This window comes from Centrocercus urophasianus, unplaced genomic scaffold, assembly GCF_019232065.1.
Source record: "Centrocercus urophasianus isolate 14NV4802_14NV808 unplaced genomic scaffold, USGS_Curo_1.0 seq_726, whole genome shotgun sequence".
NCBI classification, from domain to species: domain Eukaryota; kingdom Metazoa; phylum Chordata; class Aves; order Galliformes; family Phasianidae; genus Centrocercus; species Centrocercus urophasianus.
In genome coordinates, this window is record NW_024885340.1 from 7,924 (window position 1) to 22,158 (window position 14,235).

The window sequence follows — 14,235 nt, forward strand, 5'->3', positions numbered from 1 at the left end:
GCTTCAGCAGAGGTTTCCTGAGCACTGCTGGGTGGCTGGAAGGGAGGGCAGCCTCACTGCTCCTTCCTATTGCCGTTCCTCTGCTGGTTGGGCACACCTGGCTGTCCTCCCAGGCTGTGCAAAACAGAGCTCCTGTGCCGTGCTACACGGCTCCTGGCTCTGCTTTGTCCTCGTCCCCTTGTCCTCTTCCTCCTGATCATTTTCAGCACTAGGAGGTTCCAGCTGCGATTTTTTTGCTTGGTGCCACCTTAGGTCCAAAATTAGTGGGATGATTATCAAGCTCCCCATGTGTACTCAAATGCAGGCTGGACTCTGGCACCTGTATCCTCTGAATAGTAACAGCTCTGGCTGCTTTCCTGACTGTCCTGAATAGGAAACAGGTGACTACAGCGCCCTATTTTCAGAAAAGACCCCTGTGCAGCTACCAGGGCTGAAGCGAATTGGGGGTGAGGGCAGAAGCTGTCAAACCAGAGGATGACAGGATGCAAACATGGGGTCTCTTCATGGTTGAGGTTTTAAGTGGTCTCGGGAGGTGGGATTGCTTCCCCCATCCTGTCCCAAGGCTGCTGTTCCTGCGCTCCCAAGGCAGTGGGTAAATGCAGGTGGCCAGATGGATGCGGGACAGAGGATTTGGGTCATTGCCTTGTGCTGAAGAGGCACAAACTCTGCTGTAACCTGGGGCGGTGTTTTACACTGAGCATGGATGTGTTGCTGGGCCCTGTGAGATCACTCATACTGCTCCTGACTGTTAGGGACCCCTGCTTTTCTGCTCTTTCTGCATAGCAACCAGGAATTTTTGGGGAATAGTTCCTTTGGGCATGGGGCTTCTGTGGGTAAAGGTGAGCTGGGTAGAATGGAAACTGAGAAGGGAGAAAGAAAGAGAAAGGGAAGAAAGAGAAGGATAAAAAATAAGAGTGACACATAATCACTGACACTGGCTGCCAAGAGGACCACAGGAGAGGTTGGAAAGGACCGAGTGTGACAGAGAAGGCTTAAGCCAGGGCTTGAGAAGAGTGGCAGAGAGCCTGGGAAAGGAGAGCAGTGTGTTGCAGTTGGGATGAGGGAAAGGATATGACCAGAGGCGTGATCTGTGATACCAGCCCTTGGTGCTGTGTGTTGATCCTCGTACTCACTTCTTGAGAGTAGCTCACCAGGTCTGAACTGCTCATCAGGATCAAAATGATGGTTTGGTGCTGCTTTTATCCAGATTCCTGACAGCACTCAGCGGTGTTCGCAGTGTACCCAAGCAAGGGAGCTCAGCTCAACTTTGTTCTCCTCTCCTTGTCCCTAATTACTGCCTCCTGTGGGGAAGTTGTGACATCTGGGGACCTGCCAGTAGACGATCCTGCTCCTAACACTGATGGCTGCAGGTCTGCACTGCACTGTCTCCCAGTGATGGTCAGCTGCTGACCCCGTGGCATTCTATGTGCACTGCTATACCATGAGAATTACACTGTAAGCTTTCTGATTTTGATCTGCCCATCTTGGCCTCCAACACAAGGAAAGTTTAATGATAAAGCAAATAAATGTTGCAGGAAGAGTCAAAACGCACCTCTTCCAGTAACAGTAAAAATTCTTAGAAGAGGACTGATAGCTGAATACAACAGCAACATGCAGTTTTAGAGGATGTACATCCTCTTCTCTCCTTGGGTCTGGCACGGGTTGTGGGGTTGCATGTGACCCCATTTACTCTGACTCTCTCAGTATTCTTTCCTTCCTCACACAGAGCTCCAAAACATTGGAGGCAGAACTTGCTAAAGGCCCTGAAGTCACTGGAGACAGAGGGTGCTGCTGATCTTATGTAGCTGGTATGGAAATAATGTACAAAAACAGTCAGGAGGAGGTGCTTCCTTCCCCCACCCCCCACAGGAGGCTGTGCGGCCCACTATGGTGCACACGGTGGGTTCGGTGAGCTGGATTTGAAGGAAAACCTTTGTGCTAACATAAACATAAAGGAAACGTTCTGATGGGAGGGGAAGTCAGTGAGTTTTTTAGGAGGGGGAGGAAGAGTCTGATTGCGTTTTGTGCTTTTGTTTGTTTTTGTAGTGATGGAGGTAAGAAGACTCCATAGTACTGCTACTACTCCATAGCAGCAGCTGTTATGAAGCGTGCAGAGAAATGTGCACAATCTCAGCTCAAGGTCTGTGAAACTTCCTGAATGTGGATGTGATGTCTGGAGCCCTCAGCTCTGCCCAGCAGCCCGATTGTCCCTCTGGACCCGTTTCCTGGGTGGCTGTTGGCTGTGTGAATAGCTCTGAGGGTGGAAGTCTATGTCTGGATGCAGTGCCTAAGCCACAGCTGGGGAAGCATGACCCCATTTCTTCCAGTTGCTGCAGCAGCAGGAGTTGGAGGGACAGGCTGGAAAAGAGCTAGGGACTGGTAAATAAAGATAGTACTGGGTAAAAGGTGTCTGCTAGTAGTGCAAGAGGCAGCAGAAGTGAAGGAGACATAGGGGAAGGACAAGAAAAATAGAATAAATAGTTGTGATTTGACCTATTAAAATAGTTGTGATTGTCTGTACCTATTGCCCTGGGACAGCACCTCTGGTCAATTCTAGTCATCATCTGTCTGCAGAGAGGGGAGAGGGTTTGGGGAATGGGTGTCTGCACTGAGGGAAAATGAGAGAGCTGTGCACGTCTGTACAGATATGCACACAGACATGAGGGTTCTGTGGTGTGGTGAGCGCAGAGAAATTGGATGAGGCTGGAGGGGTCTGGATTTCCTCCCTCCTTGAGGGAGGAAAGCCAGAGTTTACATGGAAATCCTTACAGCAGCATTCTTGGTGGCTGAGCTGATCTGGCAGCTCCTGATCCAGCTCTGAGCTCACTGTGTGAATGGGACAAAGGAAGAGGAGCAGTAGGAGGAACTACGGGGTGCCCCCTCTTTTAGTTCCTCAGCCACTCCTGCAGCAGATGAGGGGGTGAGGGAAGCCCTGTGCTGCCTCTGAAGATGAGCAGATCTTCCTGGCCGATGTGTTCTCTGTGTGCCCTCCTCTCACTGCTCTGCTGGGGTTTTTGTGTTGTTAAGCTTGCAGGTGGATTCCAAAGTGTGTCCAGGTCTGGAGCCCCCAGTATGAGAAAGACAGGGAGCTGTTGGAGAGGGTCCAGAGGAGCCACAAAGATGCTCAGAGGCTGCAGCACCTCCCTACAAAGACAGGCTGAGGGAGCTGGGCTTGTTCAGCACAGAGGAGAGAAACTGTGGAGTGACCTCAGTGCAGCCTTCCAGTATTTAAAAGGGGATTATAAACAGGAAAGGAAACAACTTTTTACAAGGGTAGGCAGTGACAGGACAAGGTTTTAAGCTCAAGGAGGGAAGGCTTAGTTGGATGTCAGGAGGAAGCTGTTTTCTATGAGAGCGGTGAGGGGCTGGAACAGCTGCCCAGAGAGGCTGTGATGCCCCGTCCATCCCTGGAGGTGTTGGAGGCCAGGTTGGATGGGGCCCTGGGCAGCCTGGGCTGCTGTGCAATGGGGAGGTTGGTGGCCCTGCATTGGTGGGGGGTTGGAGCTTCGTGATCCTTGGGGTCCCTTCCAACCCAACCGTTCTGTGATTCTATGAAAGTGGGGTTGGAGATAAGACCACACTGTTCTCCTGGAGAATAAGTACACCTGTGTCCCCAGAGCCACACAAGCCATACCAGAGCAGTGTGTGCTCTGCTCGTGAGCATTGCTGATCTGTGCAGTGGCAGTGGGATCTCCTGTCCCAGCTCCTGAAGGCAGCCAGTGGACCTGGAACTAGACTGTGGGTTCTTTTGGGCTCCCCAGCTCTGGAAACAGACACTGAAAAGTACAGAAGTGAAATCCAGCCTCATGTGTAACCAGTGACACAATGTGCTTGTTTTGTGGGATAGATGGTGAAGCCCAGGAGAGACATCTGCAGGGCCAGTGTGGTGGCTTTAACAGCACCTCGCTCTGCAGTGGGACTGTGTGGTCCAGGAAGTCAGTGAGTGTGCAGCTGAGAGGTGCAGAGCCTCCAGTGGCATCTTGCAGCGCTGCCCAGCACCCCGGGCTCTGGTCAGTTATAGGACTGGGCTGAGCACAGAGCACCGTGCAGGGGATGGCTGATGTTCCTGCAGCAGCTGGTGAGTGACAGCCTGCCCAGCTGGAAGGTTATGTTGACAGGGCACAGCAATTAACAGCTTAGTTATAGGGAAGTAATCTGAGACTGAAAACATTTCACAGGTCCTGAACCTATGTCAACCCACCACAACATCATGGCTAACAAGATCTACTTTCTATCTCACCACAAGCCTCAGTGGCTGCATTTGGGCATCCAAAATGTGGCTTCTATGTCTGGAGGTGCATAGCACAGCTGGACACAACCTACCCAGAGACCCAAAGGCGTTACCAACATCCCGAGGTTCCCATAGGAGTCTGTCTGCTGCAGTGCCAGGGAATTAAGCTGACCCTCCCAGGGCTTAGCCTATGCTCATCAGGGTGCAGGCTTCCTCACTGCCCTTCCTCATTACCTTGTGTTCCTTGCAGTTCCCGGAGCAGCACATGGGCCTTGGGAGGGCTTTTTTAGACCTTATGGATTGATCTGAAGGGAATACCTCAGTACTCTGTCCCATATGATTTCTGACAACACCCTCCCTACCACCACCCTTGTCTCTGTCCCCTTGTTTCCAAGGTGGGGGCACAGTGCAGGGCAGGGATTCTGTAGAGTGAACCAGAAAGCACAGAGAGAAGTCTCAGGCTGCCTCTGTCCTGTGCGCAGCCCAGTCTATGCCAGTGACTGCATCCACGAGCTGAAAATAAATTCCTGGAAGGTGGGAGGTCGCAGGGGAGCTGCCAAGCAGGACTATTTATACGGGGGTGAGTTAAGCCTGTGCCCAAACCCAGCCCAGGGCTGGGAAGCTGCAAACTGGGAGCAGCCTGCGCAGGAGGCAGCCTGAGAAGGAAACTCTTGGCTGCAGCAGGTTTGCAAGGTTTGGAGTTGTCCTCTGTGCTGCCAGTCATGGACTGCTCCCTTCCCTTCAGCTCTGCCACGCAGCGCTCGCTGCAGCAGGACAAGGAGCAGCTGGATCAGCAGAGGCGTGCTCGGCCCCACTCCCTCCACCCTGAGCGCGATGTGGCTGCCCAGCAGTCCTGGGTCGGGCGCAGGGAGCCCCTGCAGTGCCAGGATCTGCTGGTGCAGAACGCGCTCTTCACCGGGGACCTGGAGATGGTTCAGAAGTTCTTCACCCGGAGTGCAGCCATCAACCTCATCATTGAGACCAGGAGTGAGGAGCTGCGCTGGACCAGCAAGAAATTTGGTGGGTGTGCAGAGTGGGAACGCTGAGGGGAGGCTGTTAGTGACGCCTGTGCTGGGGTGGAGAGGCTGAGATGAAGGCCGCTTTGCAGGGGCGCCGGCTCTTCTCAAGCATCGTGGCACAAGGCTGCAGACCGTAGTGACTGAGTTGGGCTTTGGGGGATCCATCCTAGCAAGAGGCAACAGGAGGGGTGAGCTTTCAGATGCAGGTGCTGACACTTTTTGGATGGTGAAGGTTACTGAGATCCAGGATTTTTATAACCGTGTTTTGTATTGCTACAGTCTACTTAGGAAGAAAAATACAGATGTTATTTCCCTTTGCGTAACTGAGACCACTTATCAGAAAGCCATTAATTGCACGCTTTAATTCCTGCCCTGTGCTGGGCTGGCAGGCACTTCAGCAGCTCGCTTATGAAATCTGTGTCCCGGAGAAAACAGAGCAGCTTCTGTAAAACAGCGTCACCCAGAAGTGGATGTTATCACCAAAGATTCAAACTGTGAAAAACCCAACCAAACAGGTCTGTGCATCAGGCCCGACCAAAGATAAAAAGCATAAGGCATCAGACACACCTGAGTCTTCGGCTGTGTGTCCCTGAACTGCACAAACGGCTGCTGAAACGTGCCAAGCAATGACCTAAAATTAGAGCCCTGTGACCTGGCATTACTGAGGTTCCTCCCTGCTGGTATTTGAGCAGCCCTCAGGTGTCCGTGCGCAGTGACACCAACTCAAACACCTTTTGTCTCCCCTGTGGTGCTTTTAGACTTGGGGAACTCGGGCTCTTATAGGGTGCTTGTTTGCGTCTTTGGGGAAATTGAGGGTCCCACGAGGTGAGGCAGTGCACCGAGGGCTTCCCTCCTGTCACTCTTTCATGCACTGCGTTGTGCCTGGGCTGCTGGTGGTGAAGTCTGCACAGGCAAAGGATGCTTTAGGATGGCAGGATAGAGTACAGTCATGTATTTCCATTATTAGGAGGGTAAGGTTTCCCATTTTATACTCTACTCTGGTCTCCCGTGTCGCTGTTGTTGGTGTCAGTTTGCCTTGGCTGCATGATCTAAATGGCATGACACAAAATGAAACCTTTCAAGAAGTTTGGAGTGTTTGTGAGAATGTGCTCTGAACAAATCATGGTAGCAAGAAATGTGAGCAAAGTGCTCTTCTGAAACCAATGCAGGGGGAGGATGTGCTTGTGCAGCAAGTGTGGAAGGGAAAATGCCATCTCAGGATGAAAGGACAGCAGTGAGGAATGCCTGGTGATGGGATGTCAGGGGGATGGGAAAAAGCAGAACTTCAACTGTAGGAGCACTCAGCAAGGCTGAATTTCAAGGAAATGTAGGAAGAGATCTAAAGGATAATCACATTCTGTGTGTTCACTTGGCTTGTAGTGCTTCATTCCCCATCCTTGATCTACTTCTAATGCTACTTTGGCTTTGAGCTTCAATAAGAAATAACTTTCCTATTGCTTGTTTAAAAACCTGCCTGGTGCCACTGACTTGGTTGGAACCAGCAAAGAGGGGTGAGCGCAGCGCTGGACGGAGCCAGCAGCATGGCAGCTGCGTGCTGTGAGTGCACAGTCAGCTACACGGTGCTGCAGCGGCACAGGCAGCAGCGGGGTGACAGCAGGCACTGCTCCCTCTTGTCCTGTCGGTGATGTCCTGCCTCTGCCCTCCTCCTCTACCCCACGCGCTGCGGTGCTGCAGGGGTTCCCTGTATGGCAGCGATGCAGAAGCGCTGCTGCCTGGAAGGAGAATCTTCCCTTCCCTGTTGCACTACTGCAGGGTCACGAGGGTTCCCAAAATAGCAGAGAGATCTGAGCCGTTCCCAGCCCGAGCCAAGCAGGGCTGTGACATGTCCCTGCTCCCAGACAGGCGGTGCGGGGCACGGCGCGCTGGAGGGGCTGTGCCACAGGCCGTGGAGGCAGCTGGTCCGGCCGTGGCTCCGTCTGCAGGCTGGGTTCTGCATCATGGGCAGCCCCATGGGCAAAGAGGATGAGCGGCGGGAGCCCATCTGCACACGGAAGGCAGAGGGCCCAGCCCAGGCCTTCTGGCAGGCACTACTGGCAGGGGAGCGGGGGGTTGTGGCCGATCTCCTCAGCCACCCTGAGCACCAGCTCAGTCCCAGCGCGGTGTTTGACACCAGTGACCTGGAGGAGTGGAGGAACTACCGCTTCAATTTCCGTGGGCTGAGTACGAGGGCTGCTGCATGGCGCTGCTGGGCGCGCGCTCAGAGCTTCGCTTCTGCTGCAGGGCGTAGAACTGTGTGCTATGGGTTCTGCTTTGGCTGTGGAGAGGTGGGGATGGGAGTGAGTACGTGGGATGTGGCGGGGTGCCCCTGTGTGTGGTTGGGAGTGTGAGGTGTGCTCTGGGTACCCGGCCCTTGTATGGCTCCGTGGGAAAGCTCCTGGGTTTCCCCTCTGGACGCAGGAATTCAGGCTCGAGGTTGTGCTCCCATAGCCTGCTTCCATGCCCCTGTGCTGTCTGTGCAGCTGAGCTGGCTGCAGGGCTGCTGGTGCTCTCTGCAAGCTGTCGTGGATGAGGAGTTGCCACAGCTCTGTGCTGGGTCCTTGCGAAGGTTCTGTTTGAACCCAGGCCTATAAGAACAGCTAAGCGCATGCTGTCTCTGCAAGAAGAGGTAAGAGGGAAGCAGTCCTGAGCTGGGATGGGACACAGCCCTGCAGCTCATCCCAGAGGCAGCAGGGAGCATGACTGAAGGAGAGTTTTTCTTTAACAGCTACAGGCTGTGTGCCTGCAGGCTGCACCAGCTCAGCAGTGGTTCCAGCTGGGTCAGCATCTTTAGGAACTGGCAGCTTTCAGCTGTTCCTCTGCCACAGGCCCTGGATGACCATCTCTGCTGAGGCTTGCTTGTCTGTGCCATGCTCAGGGCTTTTCTTTGTGACAGCCTGCTCCAGCATCCATTTGTTTTGCTGCCTGGTCCTTCTTTGGCCGTGCCTCGTGCATGCCGCTCTCCCCAGCCACCCTGTTGCTCTCAGCCCTGCCTTTGCCCACCGTCTCCTCACCCGCTGTGCTCCTGCCAGCAGAAGTCTTGCGCTGTTCAGGTGAGCTGCAGATGAGAAGCCAAACCCTGGGAAAGGCCTTGGCCCTGGGGCTTCTCCTGCTCCTTGGAGCAGGCACAGCATGCAGCTTCAGCCAAATCCTGGCTGTCCTGTGCCCTCAGCATGCCAGGCCCAAGGCAGAGACTTTGGTAACTGGCAGGAAGAAGCTCCTTGAGGGAAAACCCCAGTCTCGGGAGGTTATATTACGTTCCCTTAGAACAGGGCAGCTCCAGAACCAGGGCTGGATGTGGCTCCCTGACTCCCCTTTCTCTGCAGGACTGTGGTCTCTGAGCTACGAGCAAGAGCTCACCACGCCACTACACATCACAGCCAGCCGGGGCTACGCAGACTGCCTGCAGCTCCTGCTGCTCAGGGGTGCTGCCGTCAACTTTGCACCGGGGGGTAAGACTGCCCTGCACGAGGCTTGTGTGGCGGCCAGCACTGACTGCGTGCGCCTGCTGCTCAGCTTTGGCGCTGACCCTGAGGCTGTCTCTGAGGATGGCTACAAGCCTCTGCATCTCTGCAAGAGTCCAGACTCCATCAAGTGAGTTCTGCCAAAGGGGAATAGGGGGATCTCCCTTGCTTGAGCCTCACCTTGTGTGGAGGGGATCCTTCCATACACCTGCAGGTGGGCTGGTGGATGCAGCCAGTTGGCTGATGCACAAGGTGGCTTGGCTGCATATTCCTGGGCCAGGGCCATCTCAGATGCCTGCCAGGTGACTGCAGGCTCTAGTTCTCAGAGCTGATGCAGCTGAATGTGGTACTGCTGCCTTGCTGCCTGCTGGCAGCGCAGAGCTGATGGGTGATGCTGTGGAACTTGAGGCATGCGTGTGCCGATGGATGTGGATGCAGACCCCGGGTGTACTGATGCTTATCAGGCACCTGTGGAAAGAAAGGAGGCTGGCAACAGAATCTCTGCTGCCCTGCTGTCCTGGCTGAAACCCACTGTTCCAGGCATGAGGAGCTGGGATTTGGGGATTCCTGGGAGTTGTGAAAGCCATGGGGTGGTGCAGAGAAGATATGGGGGTTGCAGGTAGGATAGAAGCTGTAGAGGAGGGGTTGTCACTGAGTCTTCTCGGCCCTCACAGGTGCGTTCAGCAGCTGCTGAAGCACGGTGCCCATGTGAACAGCCGGACAGAGGAGGAGGAGGACACAGCGCTGCACGTGGCAGCACGGCACGGCCTCCCCAGTCACGTCCAGCTGCTGCTGCAACACGGAGCAGAGCTGGAGGCGAGGAACGAGGAGGGGCAGACGCCGCTCAATGCTGCCTGTGCGCAGCCCCACTCGCCCCAGGACATGGAGCGCTACTACAAGGTTTGCCAGCTGCTGGTGGAGAGCGGTGCCAACGTCAACGCTGCTGACAGGGACCATCAGCACCCACTGCACTTGGCCTGCAAGAACGCCAGCGCTCAGATAGCAGAGCTACTGCTGGCCCGGGGCGCAAACGTCAACATCATGAATTACAGTGGCAACACAGCCCTGCACAACATCCTGCAGACAGCTGCCTACAAGCTGGAGCACCATCCTGAGCTCGTGGTGCGGACCCTGCTCAACTACGGGGCCATCCGCATCTGGCCTGGCTCCCTCCTCAAGGTGCGTGGGCTGGGAGTGCGGCGGGGAGGGCGGATGGTGACATCGGGACTGCAGCGGGAGCGAGGGTGATCCTGACACTGCAGGGTGTGCTCTGGGCTCGCTGGCTGGGCTGCTTCTTCCCAGGGCCTGGGGGAGAAGGAAAAGCTGCTATTGCTAAGGGATTTCCTGAAGCTTTCTCCCCGGGGCATGTTCTCCTGTAGGGTTCCACAGCACCCATCTGCTCGGCTGTATGGACAATCCCTGCCCAGTTTCCATAACTGCTGGCCTCAGGAAGCGCTGCCTTCCTTCTTCTCAGGTGCTGGTTCTCCTCCCTGGGGTGTATCCTCCAGCTCATGCTTCCTCTGTGAGACACCAGCAAATGAAGAGTTAAGTTCCTGTCTTAATTCCTGAGCAGCGCAATAATTACCCAGCCCGGAGATCAGCAGATTGCTCTCCCCTTTGGGAAAATACAGGAAAATCAACAATTAACACTAATTAATCTCCTATTAACGCCAGATAATGAGGATCACTCTTACAGCCAGAATAGACTCTGACAGCGGCTGCTGGCCTGGGCCATAGGGAGTGGGAACCCGGAGCCGTGGGGCTGTGCTGGGTACGGCCACGTGTGGGTGCTGTGCGTTCCCAAGTCTGTGCTGGCGTAAGAGAAACCGTCCCAGCTGTGTCTCTCGCACTTCTGGGTGCCATGAAAGCCTGGGCACGGCGCACAGCAGAGATCTGTGTCGCACCAAATGCGTATGATCCCTTTCTGGGGTCACAGGGGCACGGTGCTGGGACTCCAATTACACACAGCGCAGGCAGAGGATGTCTGCAGCCCCACCGGCACAGCGCAGCCCCGGGAGCCCCACGGAGCTCCCATCGGAAGGGCTGTGCTTTGGTCCTGCTGCACACAGGACGGTGTCAGTCCCCGCCCCACGTGGCTCCTGCTCTGACCAGATGTGTGAGGAAAGCAGCCAGGCGCACAGCACGGGGGTGGAAGCACCGAGGCGGCTTTCTGAGAGGTGAGGGGGTGACCCACAGCACCGTGGGTCCATCCATGGGCTGCCTCCCACGCACAGGTGCTGCGGTACTGCAATGCCTGCCCGCGTGCCATCGAGGCGCTGATGAACTGCTACGACCACGTGCGTGTGTCTGAGGAGTGGGTGTCGGCGGTGCCAGCAGAAGTTGTGCAGGTGAGGGATGGGAGTCTGGGAAGTGCTGGGGGGCCCTGCAGGGCAGCGGGAGGGGAGGGGTGCAGCCGGGTGCCGGAGCAGAGGGGAACCACCTGGCTCAGCTCTGCTCCCATTCTGTGCGTCTCTGACCCTCTGTTCTCTCCCTGCAGAAGTATCCCCGTTTCTACCAGTCGCTGTTCTCCCTGCAGCAGAGGCCCCGCTCCCTGCAGCACCTGGCGCGCTGTGCGCTCAGGGCCTTCCTGGAGGGCCGGCTGCTCCCAGTGCTCTCCCAGCTGCACCTGCCCAGCGCCCTGCACCGCTTCCTGCTGCTCAGCTTCGAGGACGTTCTCTACTGAGTGCGTGGCCCTACATCCCACTGCGTCTTCCTGTGCAGATTTTACGTCCGTCCTGCCGATCCCTTCCCTCTTGCTGCACTCTGCCAGTGCCTCTGCTGTGCTGTCCCTGCCATCCCTGTGTGCTGCTATGGAGTGCTCCGTGCACCCACACTAACCACGACGAGCTCCAGACTCACCACGAAAAGCAAGAGGTGAGGCTCAGGGCATTTTGTGGATCGGGGAAACGTGCTGGACTGATCTCAGCTTTGTTGTAGACCATCCGCCTTCCTATCCCAAACCTACAAATTCTAACCAGACCCAGGCTGCTCTGCTGTCACAGACATCTGTTGGATCTTATCTTTTGTCATGTTTACAGTCTGTACACAAGGCTTTTTGAAATAATCACTAATAAATGCCAGCCTACAACTTCATGCAGACTGCATGTCCCAGCTCAGTGTGACAGCTGTGCACAGCAGCTCATGTACTCAGCCCTATGCGTCTGTCTGCTCCTCTGAGGACCAGGGACGCAGGGTGCTGGACACAGAGCTGAGGCTTCCTGAATGCACTCTTCCCATGCAGGTGCAGTGTCTGGATTTGCCAGGCCTTGCAGCTTAGGGCAGTGCTTGTGCCAGCTCCAGGGCTGTGGGGCGAGCAGGAACTGTGCCCTGGTCACAGAGCAGCCTGCCCCTGTGCCCCCAGCCACTGACAGCCCAGTGCAGGGCCACGCACAGCTCATGCTGCACTGTGAGAAAGGTGAAGGTAGCATCTGCTTCTGTGATTTTAAGTCAGTGCTGTCAAGGCTAACCAGCTCTTAGCTATTTGCTGGAAGCTAATTCCATCCTGACACTGCCTCAGGGAGTGTCTAGGCTGCTGCTGTCTGGCAGTCTGTGCTAGGACAGCGCTGTGATCACTCCTCTTTGTGCAGTGATCTTCTGAAGCCTCTGAATATCCACACTGGTCCCAGGGCACAGGGATATGCAGAGCTGAAAGCTGAGCAGTGGGACAGGCCTCTGCCTCTGCCTGGGCACAGAGCGTAGCTCTGCTGCCCGTCTGCGCAGCCAGTCCATGCTGCTCTGAAGTAGTGAGCCTGACACGGTGAGTTGTGGTGTGCCATTCCTTGTGTATTTGCACCAGGGACACATCACACACAGCACGGTTCCTAACGGGATACAATATGGATGTGTGCTCTTAGGCTCACAGCGTGTGCCAGGAAGCTGGCTGCAGCAGTCTGCATGCGCAGGTAATATGGTCACAGCGTAGAGATGATGTAACCCAAAAAGGGTTGACAGCTTGCTTTATGGCATCAGTGGGCAGGGAGAGGAGGTGATTTCCCACAGCTGCCTACAAAACAGCAGGAGGAGAGCAAGGGAGTGAGAGCTTTGGAATACATGGGATAACAGCCCTGCTTGTAGCATGCTTCAGGAGTGCATCTGCCTTGAACCAAAGCTGGAACCCAGCATGAAGTCACCACCTCCCTGCTGGCTGAGCTCACATGACTGCTCAGGATGATTTGTTTATGGGAGTGAGTCCCATAACCTAATTCTTGCAATTCGAACCACTCTTTATAGTGGTTTATAGTTTGCTTTTTGGTATGATGTATCTGTGGTTGGGGAAGGACAAAACAGGAAGGTCTGTCTCGTGGTGATGGTGTGGATTTGAGTTGCCTTAAGCTGGCTGGACATCTTTGGTATGGAGACAGCCTATAGGGCAGTGCATGTGGGGTCTTTTTTTCAGTTTTGGCTGAGTCGAAAAAGACCACAACACTCATCCAGCTCCAACCCCTGCTGTGTGCAGGTCGCCAACCAGCAGCCCAGGCTGCCCAGAGCCACATCCAGCCTGGCCTTGAATGCCTGCAGGGATGGGGCATCCACAGCCTCCTTGGGCAACCTGTGCCAGTGCCTCACCACCCTCTGGGGGAAAAACTTCCTCCTCATATCCAACCTCAACCTCCCCTGTCTCACTTTCAAACCGTTCCCTCTTGTCCTATCACTATCCACACTTTCCAGTGCTGTCCTGCAGTAATGTATGTTCAGTAATGTGTACTGAGCTATTAAGATAATATCATTTTTGTGAGGCCAGTGAGGCCAGTGGAGGCCTGAATTTAATTGTTCTACTTTGTCCGTGGTATTTCTCACCGCTGTTAGACTTCAGGCCCAGCCCCATACCACTTCTGCTGGATCTGCCCTGCATCTCAGTGCTGAGGGCAGTGCAGACTGAAAGAGTTCAACCTACAGAATATCTATCTCTGTTTCTGCAACCAGAGGAGCACACAGCGCCCCTGCACATGTGGACAGCCCAATTCCAGGAGCTGCCTGCCCTCTTTGGGCACCTGCTGTGATGCAGGAGCTGCAATGAAACTGGCTCAAATCTGATCTCAGTGTCACACGGAGCTGCTGACCGCTGCTGCACCAGGTGCCAGGAATTCCTCCTGGGCACAGGCAGTTGTTCGGCTTCAGCATTTGTCTCTACTTTTGGGCAGAGCAAAGGGAGGCACCCTCGTGACTGGCAGAGTAATGCGAGCCCATGGCTGTGCCCAGGAACAAAGCTGTCCCATTTCCAAGCAGAAGTTTCCATCCCAGCCGCAGCTGCTGGGCGTCACTCTGCCCTTCTCTCAAAATATTGCCTATCCCTTCCTCCATCGTGTCCCCTTCCTTTAGCTAAGGGTCAGCTTCCACTGATACCAGCTCTGGTGATGCTGTAACTCAAGTATGGCGCTGTCTGGTTCTGGGCCCCTCACAGCCAGGAAGACATGGAGCTGTGCAGTGTGTGCACAGGAGGGCAGTGCAGCTGGGATGTCAGGAGCACAAATCTCACGGGGAGCAGCTGAGGGAGCTGGGATTGTGCAGCCTGGAGAGGCTCAGG

General features: G+C 55.1%; 1 protein-coding gene across 1 annotated transcript; it reads left to right on the plus strand.

Annotated features, from left to right (window-relative positions):
* The first annotated feature begins 4,953 nt into the window (after positions 1–4,953).
* Positions 4,954–11,394, plus strand: LOC122170589 (ankyrin repeat and SOCS box protein 10-like). The gene is made up of 5 exons (XM_042837571.1): positions 4,954–5,251; positions 8,574–8,841; positions 9,386–9,890; positions 10,946–11,059; positions 11,209–11,394. Exons 1-5 carry the CDS (start codon positions 4,954–4,956, stop codon positions 11,392–11,394), a joined length of 1,371 nt encoding a protein of 456 aa, XP_042693505.1.
* Positions 11,395–14,235: the final 2,841 nt, after the last annotated feature.

Coding starts and splice junctions, on each gene's coding strand:
- LOC122170589 (XM_042837571.1), top strand. CDS start 4,954: ATGGACTGCTCCCTTCCCTTCAGCTCTGCCACGCAGCGCTCGCTGCAG. Junction 5,252..8,573: donor CTGGACCAGCAAGAAATTTG/GTGGGTGTGCAG, acceptor CTTTCTCTGCAG/GACTGTGGTCTCTGAGCTAC. Junction 8,842..9,385: donor AAGAGTCCAGACTCCATCAA/GTGAGTTCTGCC, acceptor CGGCCCTCACAG/GTGCGTTCAGCAGCTGCTGA.